Consider the following 22,438-nt stretch of genomic DNA (forward strand, 5'->3'; position numbering starts at 1 on the left):
CTAGTACCCGATCCCCTTGTTAACGCTTGAATTACCACAGAAGTCAATATTAAATTCTTTGCGATATTATGATTGCATCTAATTTTAACTATTGCCGATGTACACGAAACCGCTTCATGATTTTATTTTAAACTTCTGGGTTTCGAATTCAAATACTTCTGTCTTTAATGGTGCTTGTAATGAATCGATATTAATCGCTGTACGCCGACACGATCCTTACTGAAATTTACGAAAATCACCTTGACACTTTCTCGCATTCGAAATGTTGGTCGCAGTGCCCTTCTTTTATACAGTATAAAATGTTTACTTTATACACATATTTGAGATTTGCGTATTTATTGTTGCTCAGGTACCGCGATATCATTTAAAATGTTTCGAATGTACATTTTAGTTAAACTAGATATATTTAACTACACAATCAAATAACTATCAACTATCTATATAATATATAAATAACTATCAATCAAGCCCTACGAATGTTAAAAAGTATAGAACCCTAATTTATACGAGCATTGATATCCGTCAAGTGCAATAAGTGACACAACTTATGGGATAATGACCTACGGGACGACCTTCGTGGAAAATTATTGAACTGATTTACTTCTATTTATATTATAACAACAATCAATTAAATATTAATCATTAACTAGATAGCTTTTGAGGAGTATACTCGTCATAACATAAGATGTTGCCACTTCTTCGTGACAAGTATGCTTGTTAAAAACAGCTAACTGGTTAAGGAGAATATATATACTTTGATATTCGTGAACAAAACATTTATTTAAACAAAATATGTAGAAAATCAAACATATACAATATAGATACAGTATATGTAACTACATTTTTCAAAGAGACTGCAACAGTTAAATACTCTGAAAATTTTACTTTTGGTATATCTGCTATAAGTGTTCTCGCGAAAGAATTTTTTTATGGACAAATAAGATTACTTCTGTATCTTAGCGGTTACATTATCGAAAAATGGAGACGCCTGGCTTTTTAAGCTTTCGAAAGATTGCAATTTGTATTTAAAATAACATATGAGATTCGAATTGTTGAGTTAATGCATTTCTTTCGAAGTTTCGCCTTTCAATCTGAAACGATCTCGTACGGTATTATTCGACAGATACGCCGATAGCAGAGTCATCAATTTGGAACCTTTCGGTGACGATAGTGCGCGATTTTTAAGCTATGTATGAATTTAATGGACGAGAATCTATCGATCATGCCTGGTATGCAATTAGCCCGGGAACAGTTCGTACGAATCAGCTTTGTCCGCGTGACATCATAGGGTACGATAGTTTCATTCCCGTCATAGCAGGGTTCGTATAGTGATATTTGTAATTAACACAATTTCATAGATATCTGTGCTCGTCGATAGCCATCGACGCGATCACGTTGTGCATAAACGTGGAGAGATTTCATCGGTATTATTAGACGCATAGTACTATTATATTTCATAGAAAATGCTTAAAAGTACTAAAAATGTTAATGATCGGAATAGATGGATTAAACTGTCGGCATTTATTTATAAATAATATCGGTTTGTTACAAATAACTGGGTCAAAGAAATAGTGGCGTAAGATACATTTTCCTTCTTGTGAGAAATAAAAAGCGTTATTGTTCGCTAACTGTGCATCGTTTATTCGCCAAATTTATTATTAAGATAATTTACAGTTAAGTCAATTTATAGTAATTTTATAATTTATTTTACTTGCTTTTTTAACATTTTGACATGTATAAGATTACATTTTAAGACGTAAGTAAAAATTATCGAAAATGTGATTTACACCACTACGATTCTAACTCATTCAAATATCGAAATAGGAAAAGAAACTTATAGAAACTAAAGAACTAGAGCAGCTAAACTTGCAATAACTTCTTTTCGCTTCATTTCGGTTCAATATAATTTGCTTACTTTATTTCAGAAACCCATATTATGGATAAAAAATAAATGTACGACGAAAATAACGGTCCAGAGGACGATGCAATTAGACAACTACTGTTTCATTAAACATTTCTGAATATTTGGTCCGGGTAAAACAGAAAACAAACCATTCAACCGTGGACTTCTATACTGCTTCACATTGTTATATTTAATTGTACGACAATGAAAAGAGCGGAAAAATTTCGTTCATCAACTAAAGAGTTCTTTGTGATGAAAATATCGTTCCCTAGAAACTTATGCATACCATAATCGCCTAAAACTCCTAAAACACCTACATACTATTATTACTAACAAACTCTCGAGAAAATATTCTCCTTAGAGTACACGATTCTAGAAAGCTACTGAATTTATTTTCTAAATTGCAGAATTAAGAAACAACGAAGTAACTTATTAAGTGAAATCGCTATGTGATTCTAAATTCCTAATTTCACTTCCAATTCAGACAAGATTTTCCAAGATTTGTTTGCAATCGTTCCAAATGACCAGCGTAATCTCGACGACATCGAAGTTAAAAAAATCTCCGTCGACAAATGAACGAGTCTCGTCGAGGAACAGCAAAGCCATTAACTCATCCCGAAGACGACCGATCGGTTGAGGAGCCGGCGATATCGGGGCCGGTCGACGAAAGCTCTCGTTTTACGTGCAGTTATTTCATAACAGGAGTCATTAGCATTCACCTGCGTTAATTAACGGAAGTTCTACGGTACGTGTACCGCGGGCTGCATCGGCCACGGCGCGAGAGAGAGAGGGTGGGCACGTGATAATGCGCGATATATGCCTCGACAGAGTCCCTTGTGCTTTTTCCCTCTTCTGGCTTGCATCGTCGATGCTCACGCGGCGTGTAACAGCCAAATTATCCACGGGCTTTTAGCCGTAGTTCTGGCGTAGTTGTACCGTGAAATCGACGCAACCACACCCACGGATGCCGCAAGAAACATTGACATCGCAGCGGGACGAAGGGGCGAGAGATCGCTGCATATTCTAAAGATCAAGGGGGTAGCAAAGTAGTATCTTTCCCCTCTCGCCCGTGCTAGCTTCGATTCCATCTTGCGTGAGAGTGTTGGGCAACGTCACCGACGGCTGCTGCGCCAATGGGAGTTCCACGCACACCGATTCGATCGCCGTGCACTTAACACCACCCAGCTCTAATGCCATTCTCTCGTCACGACCGTCCATCCTTGAGAGACAACGGACGTGCCAGATGTGCCTAAAGCCTCATCCAACGATACCAAAATCCTGGCAGGACGAGACGCTATTCCTGTGCGCCCCGACACTTGCGCGTCGAATCCTATATTCGTTTTTCCAATTATAACACTGTCTCGTGAAAATGACGAATTGCCGTCTGCTGTTCAAACGAATGCTACGCTCACGGACAATCGAGTATTACATTAAATTCTCCCTAACTGACCCACAAGTTGTACACAAAAATGGACAATTCGGGAAGAAGAGGTACGATTGTTCGAGCCTTACGGCTCGTTTTCATAGTTACCGATTGTCAACAACTATAAAAATGAGCCGCAAGACTCTTCCAGTTTTGTTTCCAAGATGGGGGTCAATTAGGGAAAATTTATTGTACTTAGCAACTGATATACGATAAAGATTAATTATTCCCCTCTGTGCCCTGAAGATGGTTCGCTGTAACATTTTCATTTAAATGATAGGAAATTGATTGTAGAACGTCTTTCTTCCAGATCCAGGTGTGGGGTTGATATCGTCGTAGCCATACTCAAAAGATTAAATGATTCGGTTACCACTTTTGTCACTTTAATTTCTTTGTAAACTGCTTGTCCCATGGGGAAATGTTTCGAACCGGCAGGCCCTATGAAGGATCCTAATAGCTAATGGAACAAATTTGATTAAGACCCCTGAGTCTGGGGAAAATAATAAACCAACTCACGACAACATCGAGTTTTATGCACATTTCTGTTGTCGCCCAACGAGCTCCATTTCATTCGTTTTTTTTTGTTTTTTTTTAAATTGAAGGCAGAATTTTGAAATGCAGCTGAGTAACATCGACCGGAGTAACAATAACAAAGGACATTATTACAGCATGAGCAGCAGTTTTCCATAGCCTAGCAAGTTCGCGGTGGCTCATAACAAACCGCCTTTCGCCGTAGAAATCCGACGATCGCTTCCTGGCAATACCTGGAGTACACTGGAGCCTGTAAATCCCATATATCCAATTAGATTCGTATAATCCCTGCATGTTAGCAGAGGGTGTCTCCACCCCCTACTCCACGGTGGCCGGCTGTCTCGCTTCCGCTGCCGTTTCTCTCGCAGGTAACGCGTTGCTACGTGTGCGTCGGAGGCGCAAGCGCGCATCGCGCTCTAATGCTAAAGTACTAATTTATGGGCACATATGAGATGGCTATAGCGTGCTTTACCGCGCCAGGAAAGGGACTGTAGCTGGTGGAACAGGGCGACGGGAAGTGGTGGGGGTGTAGAGCGAGGGTATATCGGAGAACACAGGGGTGGGCTTTGCATGCGATATCAATAAATCAAGTCCCCGGGACCCCGGCAGCTTAGGGGGCCACTACGTGGCCAGAATCAACAGCTCATAACGTTGGCTAATAGCTACTCGCCGTGGGGTCGAAGATATTGTCGTAACGCCCAGGGACATCTTAACATCCGAGCGCCGAATTTCTCGCGCGGAAAAGTCCAACTGCTTTCGGTTCATTGGCTTCGCCCTTTTCGTAGATGCTCCGATACCTCGGCGACTGTCTTCATTGCATCCCGTGAAACGGCACTGTTGCAACGATACACCATGACTTGGATCGTCCCGTGACGCTTATCGTTCTTTAACACTTTGACTGCCGTGCCAGCCATGCGTGGGTGCCGGAATTACATGCTCAGATTTGAAAATTAATAGATATAATTATGGAATTTATAATAATGAATGTAATTATGGAAAGATATTATATGGAAAGAATGTTGTACTATTATAGGGTTATGGAGTCGATTACTGTAGCGGGCCAATTGCTGTGTCTTTGGCATGTTTTCGAGCATAATTCACTTTATATTTATCGAATGAGATACATTAAGTTTTTGTATTAAAAAATAAACATAAATATAAAGTTGATCATGTCCGAAAGCAAACCAATGGCACAGCAATTTGGTCACTCCACAGTACCCGGCTCGGCTACCCTATAGTAAGAATGCTGAAAAAGCAATTGCTATTGTAGAACTTAACTTTTCAATCTTAATTTGATTAAATATAAAATACTTTAATTTCGTGAGAAGTTTCGAGGTTGTTGTCGTGGCAGCCAAAGTGTTAGATATCTGTGGGCAGACGATTTCCCGAACTTCAAAGTGTCAGATATCTATCGAACAGTGCAGAATCTGGTGGATCTGCGAGATCAAAGTTTCCTTTGCGAAATCGATCAAACCATTGTTTGCTCACACAGGACGATAAAACACTTCATCCGTAAATGGTACAAATATTGTTTGCGGCAATGGTTGCTGTATTTCCTTCGCGAAACTTGTACAGCATAAGATGCCGAAAACGAGTACGCGTCTTATTTATGATTTTTCATCGTGTGAAAGACGAAATTCTTGCCGTTCGCTAATCTTACCTCCCGCATGCCTTCGTTAGGATAAACTCGATCATCTTAACTGTTTTTCTTTGGTCTCTTATTATTCTGAGATTTGTAAAATACACCGCGAAGAGTATAAACGCATTTGCAGCGCCAAGCAATAGCAAAATTATAAAAAACATTTTAGTCACATTGTCTAGTAGACTAGTCTCTCTATCATCCAAAAAATTTCAAATCATTTAATTCAGATTTAAAAGATGATACCGTCCTTCAAGTGGTTTTAAGTACATGACAGCCGCTGTATATTTAGCTGCTATATACAGTAAATTCTCTCTAATTGTCCCTCAGCTAGTAAACTAAAATAGACAATTTAGGAGGATGCGAGATGCAAGATGGGAGATGTCAACATAGTTGCCGATTGTCAACAACTATAAAAACGAGTCGCGAGGCTCGAGTAATCGTGTCTTCTCTTCCCGAATTATCCATTCTTGTTTATAAACTGAGGGACAATTGAAGAGAATCTGTACTCCGGAAATTGCATTTTGGCAAACTTTTTGGGCCAACAACTGTGCAATAGGGTCCTGGCTAGGTGAATTCTGAATTGGGAAATTGACACATTGCAGGTGTGGTTTCAAAATCGACGGGCGAAGTGGAAGAAACGGAAGAAGACGACCCCCGTGTTCCGAAGCCCGGGCACATTGCTGCCCTCGCATGGTTTGCCGCCATTCGGCACGATGACCCCCGATCTGTGCAGCGCCGGGATGTTCCACGGACCTGCCGAGAGATGGGCAATGGGAACAGGTCAGGCAGGCAGGCAGGCAGGCTAGCAGGGAGGCAGGCGTCGACGATTCTCGTGATTTACATATGTCAATGATCCCGAAACGGCACGGCATCGCCAGGGATATCACCTGCGGTGGAACTTCAATCACTTTCGTTGTGTCCCGGGAGACGTGACTATTAATTGCCCTTCATAAAATTCAGAGCCGCGTTCCGGTCCGCTCTCCGAGGAACAACAGGATCATTTGAAAACAACAAATTGCTCGATTTTACTTTAATTAGATCCAATTCCGGCCGTCATCCCCGCGACTTCATTACGCGGTTCCGCGACGCGGCGGTTCCGCGCATCGGACGGGCCAATGGCGTCTTTAAATATGTCGTAGACAAAGTTTCGACAGCGGTCCGAATCTAATTTAATTCCGTACGACGACGGCGATCGGGGCAATTTCAATTAAACCACTCGTATCATCATTTCCGCTGCCCTCTTTTCCGTTGCCCTGGACCGGTCCGATATACCGACGCGGCCGACCACGCCGGTTTAATCAAAACCGCTTGTTTTACAGGTCTTGGACAACTGGGACAGGGAGGTATGGGAATGAGCGGTTTCGGGCAACTTGGTCAGCAAAGCACGGGGAGCTTCGGCTCGGGCATGGGTCTCGGTAATTCTGGCCTCCCGATCAGCAGTCCATCGCAGACCGTCTATCAAGCTAGTTATGGGCTAAATTCCCTTGGTAAGTCTATCCTGGACATAGATTAACAGTACTCGGCACACGAACGACCGCTATTCTCCGAGCTCTCGATTATTCACATCGCCTCTGTCGATTGCGACATTTTTGTCGGATCGTTCTTAGAAATGTTGCGAATCTAATTTGACAGTCGCACAGATTAATTAAACCTTCGTTCGATCCCGTATAAACTCGCCGTCTCCGGAGGGTGCGATTGATCATTAATTATCCGCAAATTAGAGCTAAATGTGCGCTATAAAGTAGATATCTCGATTTTTAACCGCGGCGAGGAAACAGCTGATATTTATGCTATTTTAAGGTATGCTTATACCACATGCCAATACTATGATTTATACTTGAACAATAGAGTTGCTAGAGTCAAATCATTGATGAGACTCCATTCAGTGTGTTTGTTCACAGCAGCCATGTGACTTTGAAACTTTGAAGTTCTATGACGAGGCAAGATTGTCGGCATCGTTTTTCCTCAATTTTCTTGCATAGTCTCGATCGCTTCCTAATTAATCTCAATCATCTTCAAAAGAGTCATAGAGAAAAGTCAATAGAAAAGTCATATTTTTCACTAAAATCCCGACCCTATCTTTCAGTCGATTCAGTTGTTAGTCTCCAATCCTTTATGGAAAACAGTATATCTTTTTTAAAAAGATATCTCGGAAAGTTTTATTACTTTGTTTACTCGCGGGAGCAGAGCCACATCGATTTGAATGAATGTAAAGTTTCAGAATTGTAAAAGTTACGATTTTTGTTTGCAGAATTAACCATTACGATAGCAGTTAATTTTGACTTCATACATTGTATTAAGCAAAGAATAGCAGTGAATAAGTTTCTTTCAAAACCCAAAACTCATTTTTCATTTTTAACTAAAATTATCTTCTTTTCCACATTTTCTTACAATTTGAAAGCCACATTTTCAAAATAAGTACAGTTTAATTCAATCGTATAAAGACCTCTCCGGATATATTATCTTTTCTTGAAATAACATTTAGCACACTGCCGAAAGTGAATAAAATGCCCGGTTAAATTGACAGATGTGTTCAGGACATATTCTGTCAACTCGCAAATTAGAATTAAGGTATTATTTACATCAATGAAATTCTATGATACAGAAAAAAAAATTATGTACTGAGAAATGAAAACTATATACCTCGGAGCGATGTCAATCTTTTGTAATACATTTCGTGTCAAATGTATACAACAGTTAGACTCATATTCACCATCGATAAAGTTTCTTTTCGAGCGTTCTACAAAATTTAAGCACAGTCTTTGAGTTTTAATTCAGTACAATACGGTGTTTTCTCCCATGAAATGAGCTAGCCCTACCAAGCAACACACAGTTACCTTCTTACATATTAAATTTCTCTGCAGGGTGCCCTAAAATTATGGTACTTCCGCGAAATGAGAGGTTCCTGAGGTTATTTGAAGTAACTTTTTCCATAGCGAAAATATAATCCGCGGTTTTGCTTACGAGTTATTAACGAAAAAAGCTGACCAATAAGAGACGAGCTTGATTGACGCGAAGCGACCCAGCCAACGAGTGGACAAAACCCAATTCAGCTCATTGGCTCGACCGTCTCGCGCCAGCTGATCTCGCCTCTCATTGGTCACTGTTTTCTGTTAATAACTCGTAAACAAAACGGCGGATTGCATTTGCGCTCAGGAAAAGGTTTCTTCAAATGACCCCAAAAACTCCACGTATAATAAACTATGACTATTAGAACAACGGCTTTTTAAATATAGGGTTTTTCATTAAGAATGCTACAGAAATGTTGTTAAATAAAACAAAACGTATGTGAGATGTCCATGATTTAATGTGATTAATAATGGAACATAATAACGTTCAAATGTCCACTACGGCTTCGTTTGCAGGAGGGAGTAATCCATTGAACTCATTTTTTCGTGACCTTTTCACGCTAATCAGCTCGAATATCGCGAATGATGGCTCGAATGTTGCCTTCCAAATCAACTAAATTTCATGGATTATTGACAAAAATTTAACCTCCGAGAAGAAAGTCTAAGGTCGTTAAATCGCATGAATGAGACAGACAACTGACAACAGCATTTATTGAAGTAATCATTTCGCGAACTTTCGCTTCAGTCGCTGTGTGACATGTTGCGCTATCTTCAATAATAAATTTGAATAATTCGTGAACGTTGTTCGAGCGTGTATTTTTTCATGATTCATCGACAGAAGAACGTAACAAAAGAAAATCTGCAAATATATAATATATAAATATGTAAAATGCATGTGTACAAGCACAATTAAAAAATGTAGCGTTCCTACTGAAAAACTGTTGGATAAATGAATAGTAGCAGGATATATGAATTGCAGGCAGTAGATTTAGTTAATAATCATGTATGTTGGATCAATGATGTGTACAGCTTCGTTGCTTTAGGATCGAGAATCTATCGAAGACTAACTACGCGTTATGCCGTTACACATGTATATCGCTCATACGTCGCAATTAGGCAGGTGGCGTCATTGTCTCAAGATCGATGCCGACAAAAACCGTTTACATACGAACGCGACATGCTTATCGAATCATGTAGGATAGATCGAATTCATTAAAAGAGAATACGACCTAATTGACGCTCAGATTGTGCACAAAAATGGACAATTTGGGAAGAGAAGATACGATCATTCGAGCCTTGCGGCTTGTTTTTATAGTTGTTGACAATCGGTAACTATAAAAACCAAATCAGAAGGCTCGAATAATCGTATCTCCTCTTCCCAAATTGTCCATTTTTGTGTACAATCTGAGCGTCGATTAGGGAGAATTTACTGTATCAGGAGAGAGTACTGTACACAAAATTCGCCGTGTAGGGCAATAGTTCGCATGGTGATCAGCAAACTATGAAGGGTTAAATTGCGGTTTGGATCGGTCGCGGGTCAGCTGCGAAACGGATCTTTAGGAGAGGAAGATTTTCTATTCCCGACGGAGACGAGGTATTAACGCGGCGCAGAAACGCAGACGCTTATAGGCGGTTCGATAATCGTCTTGCCAAACTTTTGGACCGTGGCCCCCCTGAAGAAGACGGTGTGCAAACAGTATCGAGGAACCCGGTGCCTCTTTGACGAAGTCGTTAAACGTTACGGTGCATTATCGCTCGAAGGGGTTATGCGCCTGCATGCAAGGAATTTGAGACAGAAACATAAACTCCGTCCTCTCGTCTGTTTACGCAGGCAAACACCGAGCCTGGTCTCGCACCTAGGTGCGAGATCTTTCGCTGTATGTTTACCATAACATCCCGATGCAACCTGTCTTGGTTGAGTTACGCTTCACCTTATCCGGGGGACCTTGTACCTTCGACGGTGTCCGACGATGAGGCGTGTGTGAAATTCTTTGTCTCACGAAATTCTGTTCGCCGTTCGCTCGCTTAGGCTGTTCCGACCTCAAAGCCATGAATGGTTACAGTGGAAACCTTCTCCGAGAAACACAGTCGCGAACCCGCCGGGACAGAATAAGAAACACGAGAGAGACGTCCATCGGCTTTTCGTGTATTAGCGTGAAATCACCAGAAGAAGAAGAAGAAGAAGAAGAACCGTACGAAAAAAGAGACGTTTAGCTTCAGAGACATCGGAGTTCGTTGATCCGAGCTCCAGAAGAAAAACCGTGTCTTCCGAAGGAAACTCGTAATCGAAGGTTCGATAACTGATTAGAGAAATATCCATTTAGATCGGTCAAGCTTGATAAAGTTCTTCAAAACCGAGCTTCGACGCGATCGACATTATGCATGACCTAAAAACATCATAACGGATACCGATAAATGCATATTGACACCTAGAAATGGATTAATCCGGTGCCGTCATTTTCCGAGGTCAACAACTCTTTTTTTCCGGAATTTTAACATCATGGCCGCATGCCCGAACGCTTATTTATAATGGAGTTTTTTTGGAGCGTCTGACGGATAATGGAAAAAGCGATATCGGTGACGAAAGGAACCGCAGTCTAAATAGATGCCAAATTGGCAACGGGAAGACGGTACGACGAGATTTTCTTCGAAAAACGCGATCCGGACACTTCTTAAGGGGGTATTCTAGTGTGAAGTGCGTGTGTTTTTTGCAAAAAAATTATGATGCGTTTTGCAGTCAAATTGACAAGGTTTATTTCTACATATTTTAAGGATGTTTTAAGATTTTTTGGGACAACAGAAAGTTAAAATTAGTTGCACTACATACTCCCGAACGTAGTCGCTTTTAAAGAAGGTCGTTTCACGGCGTCCATGATTTCGGCCATTCTGCTTTCTTGAAATAGGAAACTTGAAAGTTCCTGAATTAGTATAAATTTAATTATAGCAGGTACTGGAATAAAAGAAAAAAGTCAGTAATTAGAAATGTGGCGATACTTTGAAATTCGATTTTAGATTTTTGCATATTTTGTTCAACTTCGGAGACCAAAAAATAGAAAGAAGATAAAAAGTTTTGATTAATTCTAGTCAAATTTTGGGTCAATTGGTTAACACGTTCCGTGCCGAGCTTTTTTTACTCGAATCTTCACACTTTGATATTTTACTAAAACTTGATGTATTACGTGCAATTATTAATTCTCGTACACATAACAACGTAACAAAAACTTATCAACGCCCATTCTTGCGGTGGAAATTGATTCTTCGGTTCTAAATTTGTTGTAAACAATTTGTTCAGTTCACTAAGTAAACATGCAAGCGTGTACCATGGATGGTACACGTGGCACGGAACGTGTTAAGTAGGTTTCGAGATAGCATGGACACCATTCTGAAAAACATAATTTCGAGAAAAATGCCTTTAAAGTTTAATATATCGATAATGATATAAGATCGTCGCGTCTTTCAAACAACCATAATTTCGATAATTTTAGGAGTTCGCATGTAAAGTTCCAGAAGTGCATTTTTGAAACTATATCCTTTAAGAACATGCAAAAAAAAATAATTTTTATATAGAATTTTGTTGTTCCAATTTTTCGAAGCGAACGTACAGATTTAATTTCAATGTGATAGAGAATAACGATGTTTAGCTTAATCTTTTTACCGTCGAGCTAAAATTTCAAAATTCAGGATATCTAAAATACATCAAAAAGTGTCATGGATAATTTCATCGTCAAAGTACCAGGCTGTAAGCTAAAAGGTTTTCGTTTTGCATTTTACATCCTGCATATCGATTTTCGCTACAGCGTCGCGAAATAATTGCAAATATTACGTTTCTTCCATTTTTTTCTGGGTAATAAAAGTCCGTGGCCTTCATAGCCGTCTAATTATCCTAGGAATTTTAGCGAACCACGTCGTTATCGCGTCATTTACTAATTATGCGTCGTCTATATTTCTATTACTCATGAAAAAATGGCAAGATTTTGTGTTACGACGAGTATAGTCATCAAAAACAGTTAACTGGTTGAGTTAAATAAATAAATTATGGTAATAAAATTGAGAAAAAACAATAATTTCATTGCTACTTAATTCTATATTATAACAGCCACACATACACTTTTCAAAGAGATTGCAACAGCTAACTGGTTAAGCATGATATTTACGTTTGTAAGTGTCGAAAATCTCTAATCAACCGGGACTGACAGCGTAAAAGTGTAGCTGTTAGAACAATCGCTCCTAAACTGATCGATTCGATCGAATGCCGTGTCCAGCCAAAGTCGATGGTGTTAGGGGTTCAGGTTAATGGCGAAACCGGCATTGGGTGTAGCACAGTTTCACAATGTCCGCGCGAACACGGACGTGTCTGAAACGCGAACACTTACATGTTTACACACGTAACACGTACAAGGTGTCAATTATCACGTATTATCGCCGCGGGGCAGGTAGCGTCAGCCGAAAAGAAAAAATCGCCGTTCCGCAGCCGCGATTTACCGACCGCACGGTTCGTGTGGACTCGGTTTAAGGCAGACGCCAATACCCAGACCAGCCTGACACCGTAGTCAGTTATCCGCTTTTACTTGTCCGGTAATGCCTACGACAAACACCTTTTAGAGCAGCGCCTTATTTTTCGGTTTTCGATGATGATTAGCATCGACCGGTAGCGCGACCGTGGTTTGCCGGTCTTCAAGTCGATTACGGAATTCTATTTTGTTTATTCTCGTTCGCCAACGTTCGCAAACAGATCTCTATGAGGTGTGAATTGACCGGGGCCCGAAAAATGCCCGATTTTCGGGTCGCGCGCGACGAAACTCCCTCGAAACGGGGATACGCCTGGTTTCGGAAATGAAATTTGCTCTCCGGACCGTCCGCGGCGAGTTGAAACGCGAAAAACGCGGACGAAATTATTTTTGAAGCTACTTCGAGATTTTAGATAATAGAAACGGTGTAGCTTCGCAGTTTTGAGCTGCAAAATTCGAATTGATAATCAGATTTTATTGAACACCATGCACTACGATTTCTTTCACAGCTACGTTGATTTCTTCGTTCTTAATAACTTTCCTAATACAACGAGGCCATTTTTGTTCGTTCGATATCTTAATTTACTTTTGTTTCTAGATTCTGATAACAGAGAAATCATGTTTCGATTTAGAAGAAACGAATAACATTCACATTTTGCAGATCATGCACGAAATCTGCATCACGAGTCTGTCTCGGTATGCTGCACGTGGTTAATTCGAACCCCATAAAAGTTATTAAGGTTTTCTACGAACGGTAATCTCGATTTTGACCAGATATATTATATTTAGGTATTGTATTAAAATCTGTATATATTGTACTTGAGTTTTGCGAATTTCAATTTGGGTCATTCAATTTGGGTCTTTCACGCTGCGGTCGATTTAGAGTCTCAATTTTAGACGATGCCATCTTTGAGTCTTACAATTTATTTTTTATATCTTCACTTCATTTGTCCCTACGATATTTTACGGAAATGCCTGCTCAAATTGTGCGTACTCAACACATCTTAAATTCTAGCGTATTCGATCCATCTTTTTTTAATATAAACTAATTTAAATTCGAAGTAAGATTTGATTGTAGAAGACGTTGACGATTCAAATTGGCCTTTCATCATTCTTTAACAGCGCGATGAGTAACAAGTCAATGCACTACGTGTAAAGAGATTTAGCTGGCTGTGAATAAAACCTTTTTAACTTTTCTATATCCATGTACATTATAAATTTAATACAGGAATCAATAATAATTACACTTTATTCTAATAATTTCTGCAGCCGCTACGTGCAACAAAAGAAACGTTATTTTCTTCTCGAAACAATCTCAGTTTAGTACATGTTTAGTACAGCTTACTCCGCATTTTAAGACCTTTCAACTCGCTGTACATCGTCTCGAATCATAGCACACTATAGAGAATAGAACACGGTCTCTCAAACTTATTTTGGCTCGTAACCCCTTTTCACAGCTTCTCGCGTTCGAAGCTTCTTTCGGACAATTCATCCTCATAGCGAACATTTCCAAATCCAGTTGCAATAAAACAACTATAACACTGCTTTTCAGTCTGCATCTCTCTATGCAAATTCACAGTTTCTGCCGGTAGCTTATAAAACACTAGCTACAATTTTGTTCTTGGTTCTGAGGGCTTGATCGTGTCCATAAAAATGTATGCGGCACTAAATTTTATCAACCCCCTTACCAGACGCTATATAAAATCGGCGCAGCATAAGCGTAATCGCGGATGCGAACTATTTCGGAAATTTTTATTGTAAGTACTAAAAGGATTTGGTAAACAGACTATAAATCGCGGGGGTTTTTCGGGCAAAATTGACCGGCAAGAATCGGCGAAGAAAATGATGCGGGATCACGCTCGTCGGCGCCATTATCTATTCCATTGTTCCATGCAGCCCGCTAAAAGGGGCGGTCGTAGTCCTCCGCAAACTTGTGCTTTCGCCGCGATGCCGCCATAAAAAGATCCCTTTTCCCCGTTGTTTCTCGGCAGGACCACCAACGTGGCGCACGGAGAAGCGGAAACGACTTTACGACACCCGGTAGCGCGCACCCCACGCACTTTGTGAGCCTACCGTATTAATATCTCCAGTGAAGAAAGGAAACGGTCCGAGGCGCACCTGCGGTATCGCTGCTGTAAATTGCCCTTTCGCTACCTGTCCCGCCGAAGGGATTCATGCCTGACTATTCGACGCATAGCATGAACATTGTTGGATCGGCGATAGCGTCGAACATCTTCAGAATCCGCTGTTCGAGCCTGTGCCGCCGCCGCTTCTGTGTTTGCACAAACGCTTGCAAATAAACAACCCTCTAGCCTGTAACTGGTGGCTCAGGATTTAACTATTGTTCTCATTCTTCTTCGACCATTTTTTCGTGGACGTCGATGACTTCCAAACAGTTCGCTCAGTGAAGTTTGCTTTCCGTGTTTTCTTGTACACAATTGAATTAGCTCTGCTGCCCTCCCCAATTCTCTTGCTAATTTTAGAAAATTTTGCCGTCATAGACGTGGGAGCACTGCCATACCGTTTTTACTCCTCCAATGACACACACATTGATTCTCTTCTTGCCCCGTCTGGGGTTTCACAAAATTTGAATTTTTCATGCGATACGAACACTCGTATATCAGACGGACAAATTAATTCGTAGCCTTCGTGATTATCTTCTTTGAATAAAAGTAATCACTATTTCTACGCGTCTATCGGTTCGTCATTAATTTCGAGCTGCTTCACTTAACACTGTGAATGACTTGTTTCCAATCAATCGATTAAAACTAGAGAGGTGACACCCTTCCCCATTAGGCTAGTCAATTTGAACTTATCCTTTCTTTCAGTTGTTCGTAAATAAATAACAATTATTTGAGGAAAGGGTTATATCACTTGCAGTAGATAATTAAAACAGTCGGGATCAAGTTGTCTAACAACAAATCATCTTTCGAAACACTGTTATGATTATCGTTGTAACTAGAAGAGAACAATTGCTACTGTCCAATAACTTCTGAATTAATCAAAAGTCAGATAATAAGCGTATTAAATATAGAATTATTCAATATTTAACCACATTTAGCCGTTTTTAATAAACAAATAAATGTAGTTTTAGATCCATAAAATTCTTCGAAATTTTGTTCACAAAGCCATGTTTTCCTCATGTTCATGATATACGATTTTTCCAAACAACATTTCGCACAGATTAATGGGCTCAAAAATACGATATAACTTTTATATGAACTATTTTTCGATATTATTTGTTGTCTAAAATGAGAGAGACCACAGCGATTTATATTTATCGAATAAGACATTAAATATTTGTGTACTCTTTTATTTGGTTCATTTTTGACTGAAAAATCGAGAACAAACCAGAGGCACAGAAATTGGTCATCCCACACCAACCGCCACCACAACCGTACTTTCGTAAATAATAAGTATTAACGAAAGCGCTCGCTTCCTTGTTCAAGATTCGTCAAAAAATGCTTTGAATAAAATCGACGTGTCCTCTCCTTGTCAGTAGAGAAGCCCTAGACATGGTCGATATCGCAAAGAGATGTATGAAATTCCGTGAACTTTCGTGTTTGCAGGGGGTGTTCACGTGTCAGCGTCCCGAGGCTCCCCTCCGGAAGGCTCGAGCGTGGGCGGCGGTCAGGGCGGTGGGCTCGGCTCGTCCTTGAACTGCGGCCAGGGTTCGCCAGGGACGACTTCCGGTAGCGGAGGCGGCGGCGGGGTTTCCTGCGTGGCAGCCGACGTGAACGCGACGGAGGCGTCGGATTGGAGAGGCGCCCACAGTATCGCAGCGCTGAGGCGTCGCGCCTCGGACGCGTCGCAACAGTACAGTCCACAGCCGCCGCCGCCGCCCGCAGGACCACCGCAATATGGCCACGACCTAGAGTACAGTTCCGTTTACTGAGGTGCTTCGATTTACGCCGGTAAATTAACTCTGCGATAAGTTTCGTCGTGACGCACGCCGGGAGAATGGTCCTCCCGTGGACGGGGGTTCTGAGTGGTCAACGTGCAGGCCGGCGGACGCAAGTGACGAAAGGGGTTGACAGCCTTGCTTGTTCGGACGGAGCCGATTCCTCGGCGATTACAACCGTGGACAGCATCGCGACAGAGAAATTCCGTCTACCTGTCCGTTGATACCGACACCAGGTCAGAATCTCGCGTGAGAGAAGAGGAATCGCTGATGATTTTACCGTTACACCGGCCAACTGTGCACACGAAGATAGTCCCGGTTTCTATTTAGAAGATAAATAGACCTGGTAACTCGTGGAGACCGCAACTGTAGCATGTCGTTAGTAGCTCAGGATTTGCGGGCAGCTGTGGCAACAACGAAATTTTCTCGTTCCTTTGACGATTATTGCGAGAGATCGCAACTTCTTTGAATTCGGTAGCGAGGTAGCAGTTCTGACGACGACATGCTATGCAGTGGAAGCTCGAATGGAAGAAGACGACAATTGTGGGAAGTCCGAAGAATTCTTGTCGCCGGACGATGTGCAACGTTGAAAGGGTGTGACGGTTGCTTCATACGCCCACGCAACAATCCAACATCGATACCGATCGAACAGTTTCCCGCCACTCGTGTACTCGCGACGTTTTAACCGAAGATTTTTCATTCGTAGGAGTAACGTTGCTTTGTCCACGCTTCGGAACGAGTACTTGAATTATCGAGATATTTTGCGATTTCACGATTGTTTCGTTTTTCCATCGCGATCATAAAAACAGACGACGGTCGACGACATTACATCGGTAAGATTCACGCATCGCGTACGGTGTAACGAAAAGTATACGACAAGTTATTATAGTATTACGTATGTAAATATAGGGAAAAAATTGGCGTACACAGATATATTATAGATTACGATTAATATTATTAAGTTTTGCATACGACGAAACGGCTGATTACTTTTATCTCGGCCAATTTAATAACGTGCGCGTAAACGTATGCGCACGACCCGTAACCGCCCGCTTTCGGAGAACCTCGATTCAGTCTTTTCTCTTTTCTTTTTTTATTTCTTCCGCGACCCTATTTATATGAGAGCCGAAGGAAACCGCGTCTCGACGATTTCCCGCGCGCCGATTTTAACTGTACTTGATCCTCGTTCAGGCGGACTAATCACTGTTCAACGATCGCATTAAGCTTTAATAACTATAAACGACAAGTTGTATAAGTTAAACCATTAACGAGGGAACATGCCGAAACGACATCCGCAAACTATGCCGAAAAGCAGCTCGTGGAAAATGATTTCCAATTGGGAACAGTTTACATCGAAATGTGTGAACACATCTTTTGCAATAACTTGGAGACTGTTATAGAGTTAATATAATTATTATTTATTTATTTATATTTTAGTGGTAAGCATTGGAAAGTAAGAATCTGCTTACACAGTTGGATTCCTTATTTAAATATACACACAGTTTTTCTTTCCCTGAACAGTGTTCTTTCTTCTCCAAAAGTTTTCAAATTAATGCAAATATGCCATCTAATTATACTATTAATATCTTTCGTGGGACCGTTTCTTTATCGAAGTTTCATCAAAATCTGCGGATGTTGGTTCGGTACAGTCTCTTGCAAGGAAAAATAACTAGTCTTTCTTTGTTCGGCTTTGTACTTCGAGCACGGACTGGCTCGACTCTCGCGAAACGAAACGGAAGTCTCCTGATGGGACTGGTAGCGCGTTAATCCTCGTCCAGCCGATTCCGGGTCAATTGCGACCCATGGTTTGAGCGTAGCGAAGAGGGTCGATTTTTGAAAGTTTTTTAAAACGTTCCTTTCCTCCGCGTATTATGGACGTCGTTAGATAATATTTTGTATCCGAAAACGTGTGCAATTGGTCAATAATGACCCGGTATTGACCGGGGTTGAAGGTTAACGCTAGAAGAACCGAGCGGTCGAAGTGACTGAATTTAATCTAAATTTTAACCTATAAATTATAAAAAAAAAGACCTAACGAAATTTCAATTAACAGAGGCGTTATTTGCAAGTAGAGCGTGAGTGCAGAAATGCTAATTATTATTTAGTTGTACAAATTTAATTGTCAGTGAACCATTGAACAATTAACAGTTTTTGTTAATAAAAGAATACACATCCACATTTCCACTTCTTTAAATGTAGAATCTATTTGGCATGAGCAGATATGTGCGGGAACCAGATGTTACGGGATCGGGAAGGGACGAAGAAATTTAAACGGGTGTGATTCTGATACATTCCACTGCTCGAGATCTCGAGATCCCGAGCGTTTCGGGTTCCGAAAGCTTCGGGACTGAGCTGTAACAATGTGACTGTCGCACACGATCTGTACGGGATTCAGTTGTCAACTACGTATTGAAAATATAGAAAGAAAACAGAACAGTAATGATGTAATAAGTCTCTAATAATATTTGAATATGATAATATAGAATACTTTGCCCTTAGGTAACCTTTAAATAAGGATATAAATAAAAATACAGTCTTGGGAACAACATATGAAAAACATAGAACAGTTTGATTTTTGTTAGAATTTATTTACATTGCTATGTAGAAAACAGTTGCTCAACATTCTCCAGTAATATAAACACGCCCTTATACGTGTAACTAGAAATAATCAGAAAATTATTAATAATATGAGCTGATATATCCATCTATAAACATCATTTTTAAAGTAATACTTTTTCCTTTCACTTCAATATAGATTTTGTAACACGACAATAAAATAATATTTTTAAATAATAATATCTATCCTTTGGTTATGTAAACTTATATTTACAATATATTTCTTATTTTATCATTATATATGTATTGTTACATATTTCATGTTCAATAAGTTAGAATCATCTACAGTTACTCACTTTGATATTCGTACGTTTTCTACAACCAGTAACATGGTTACACATACAAGAGTAAATCAATTTTAATAAAAGTCAAACTGTTCTATGTTTTCACATGTCGTTCCAAAGATTGTATTTTTTTTATTTGTATCCTTCTTATTTAAAGTTTACGTAAGGATATTATCATTTTCAAATATTATTAAAAACTTATCATATCATTACTGTTCCGTTTTCTTTTTATATTTTCAATATGTAGTTGACAAACTGAATCCCGAACAGATCGCGTGGGACCCTTTACGTGTCTATTCATGCATAGAGACCGAGACTGCCCGAGATAGCCCGAAAATTTCGGGGCCCGAAACACTCGGGACCTTGAGATCTGAAGCAGTGAAATGTATCAAGATCTCGAATTTCTTCGTCCCGTCCCGAACACCCTTGCACCCCTTATCGCATCTATGTAATTAACGGAATTCGTTTGCCTACAAAAACACAGTCGCGTCTTCAATAATTACGGAATAAGAAACTTGCAACGATCCGTTTCGATACCTCTGGTGATTCTAGTGTTAAGAATGTTTCGCTCGCCTCGAGGAAAGCAGTGCGTGCGCCGTCGAGTCTTGCATGAAAGAAAACCAGTACTTTGTGTAATTAATGCGCAAGTTAGCACCTCCGTATATTCCTAAATAACTCCCGTATAGGATGCTATAAATATAGATTGTTCCGTTGTTGTACACCGAGGCGTAAGATTTTGTAAATAGAGATACACGTCTAATATTAACGAAGAAATTGAATATCGTATAAGCGACTACCCCCCCCCCCCCCCCTCCCCCAATTACGGACGAACATGAACGAACTAACGCGAAGTATACTTGGACATTGTGATATTTTGGGCCCCGCTGCCGCACAGTTTTTGTGTCTATGAACAGCGACGAGCCGCGCGCATGATATTGCAAGGGAACCATAAGCGGTACCGGTAGCAGTGATCCGCGACGATCGATTATTCTAGTTACGAATTTACGATGATAGTCTTAGGTAAAAGTTAGTGATAAAACTATGGGATTAATGATATGCAGTTGTCAGTGTATTATTACGAAACGTATACGATTTTTAATGTACAAACGAAAAGTATGGTGTAGACGCCGTGTGGAGACGATATGTTTCACAGAACTTCATCCTGCTGGTGCGACTTGTGTTCGGGATGAAACGATTTGTACTTGAACTGACTCGAACCCCATTCTCCTCGTTTACCGTTCTTTTCTCGCACTATCTGCCCGTTTTTCTCGCACTATCTGCCCGTTTATCTCGCGCTTTACGTTCTCTACGCGTTCTTACCGTCGCTGCGACGAAGTAGCCGAGGTGGAGCCTGCCGATATCCGGTGATACTGATCGACGAATTGACTAAAATTGAATTATTATTGACGTAATGTAGTTGAGCAACCTGAATTTCACTGGGATTTGTGGGAACTAGAAGGATTAAACTAGCAATCACTATGGTAAATTTTTATTTTTCAATTTCTGTTTCAATAAGTGAATTACTATGACCTTATGGGTCTTTAATGGGATAATGGACATTTTTTAATACTTCCAGCAAGTAGAATAGGAAATTGAATCTTCCTTCGCGTACACATTCATTCATTATAGAGTATTTTATTTATATATAGTGAAATATGTTTACAAAATATTTTCCTGATCAAATATACGAACGAAAATAATAGTGGGCACTTGATTTCTTTGATCAAACACTTTTTGCCAGAAGTGCATATCAAGTGTACCAAATCTATTTACGGCTGCTGAAGCGGTGTTTAACACTAATCGTATCATTGCCGGTCAAATGACCGGTTCCACAATTATTATTCTATAATTATTAAAATTACAAAGATACTTTCACCAGGAATCATGAAATAAATTGATTCAATAGAACAAAATATGCAACACAGTATAAAACAATATAACACGATATAAAAATTGCAAAAATCTAAACAAACTGAATCTTGTACTTTTTATAAGGCAATCAGTTCTTTTTAGCACTCCGTACGATTCGTGTTAACATATTATGCTCGAGAAAAGATCGTGGCTCATCTCCTGTTTGTATAACATGAATACACTTTTCGTTTAGTCAGTAAATGCTTGAAGTCGACTGAGAACTGCCTTCTATTAACAAAATTCGTCGTTTTTATATTATCATGAAAACAGCAGGAACAGTAACAGGCTTGATTGCACCGATAATCGCAGCTCCTCCACGTGTGCTCCAGTCAGAGTTTCCTTTCATCTAGCTATTTACAATATTTATAAGCAATCTCGCGCTACAATATTTACCGTACGATCGGACAGTGCGAGCAACGATGAGGTGTGAACCGAAATTGCGGCATATTCCCGTCGAATGCGCGAAGGATAATAATATTTATTTAACATCTGCGTGCGTGGATGGGCAACATTCCCTTCAACCAAACCTCCGTCGTATTGTCGCGGTAGCTGTCAAACGAATTATAGTTGCGCGAATTTTTCGTACACAATCTACGCATTTTTTCAGAGCGGACGTTCCGTTTAGGCTCGCGCGTTTGCGATATCTGGTGAATGTACTTGGCAGTATGTGTCGCGAAAGAATGGACTGACTTTTATCGCATCTCTAACACAGATCATTATTGTCGATGACCTTAATTAGTGATAAATAGAAGAATTTTAATTTTTATCGTTGTATAGTTGTGTATAGAGGACAACTAAGTGTGTAAAATAAATCATTATCAAAAAGCCAAACGTTTCGCCGACCGTTGCTCGACTCGATTGAATGCCGAC

The 22,438-nt window shown here is 40.2% G+C and overlaps 1 protein-coding gene across 1 annotated transcript in view; it reads left to right on the plus strand.

Moving 5' to 3' along the window:
- The window catches only part of otp (orthopedia homeobox), a 56,272-nt gene extending 33,873 nt beyond the window's left edge, over positions 1-22,399 (plus strand). The window contains exons 4-6 of the mRNA XM_076527321.1: positions 6,102-6,279; positions 6,819-6,986; positions 16,426-22,399. Of these exons, the coding sequence (XP_076383436.1) occupies positions 6,102-6,279; positions 6,819-6,986; positions 16,426-16,751 (672 nt within the window). The 3' untranslated portion in view covers positions 16,752-22,399. The remainder of the gene's footprint in view (positions 1-6,101; positions 6,280-6,818; positions 6,987-16,425) is intronic.
- The last annotated feature ends 39 nt before the right edge of the window (positions 22,400-22,438 follow it).

Source organism: Megalopta genalis, chromosome 19 (assembly GCF_051020955.1).
Source record: "Megalopta genalis isolate 19385.01 chromosome 19, iyMegGena1_principal, whole genome shotgun sequence".
Classification (NCBI taxonomy): domain Eukaryota; kingdom Metazoa; phylum Arthropoda; class Insecta; order Hymenoptera; family Halictidae; genus Megalopta; species Megalopta genalis.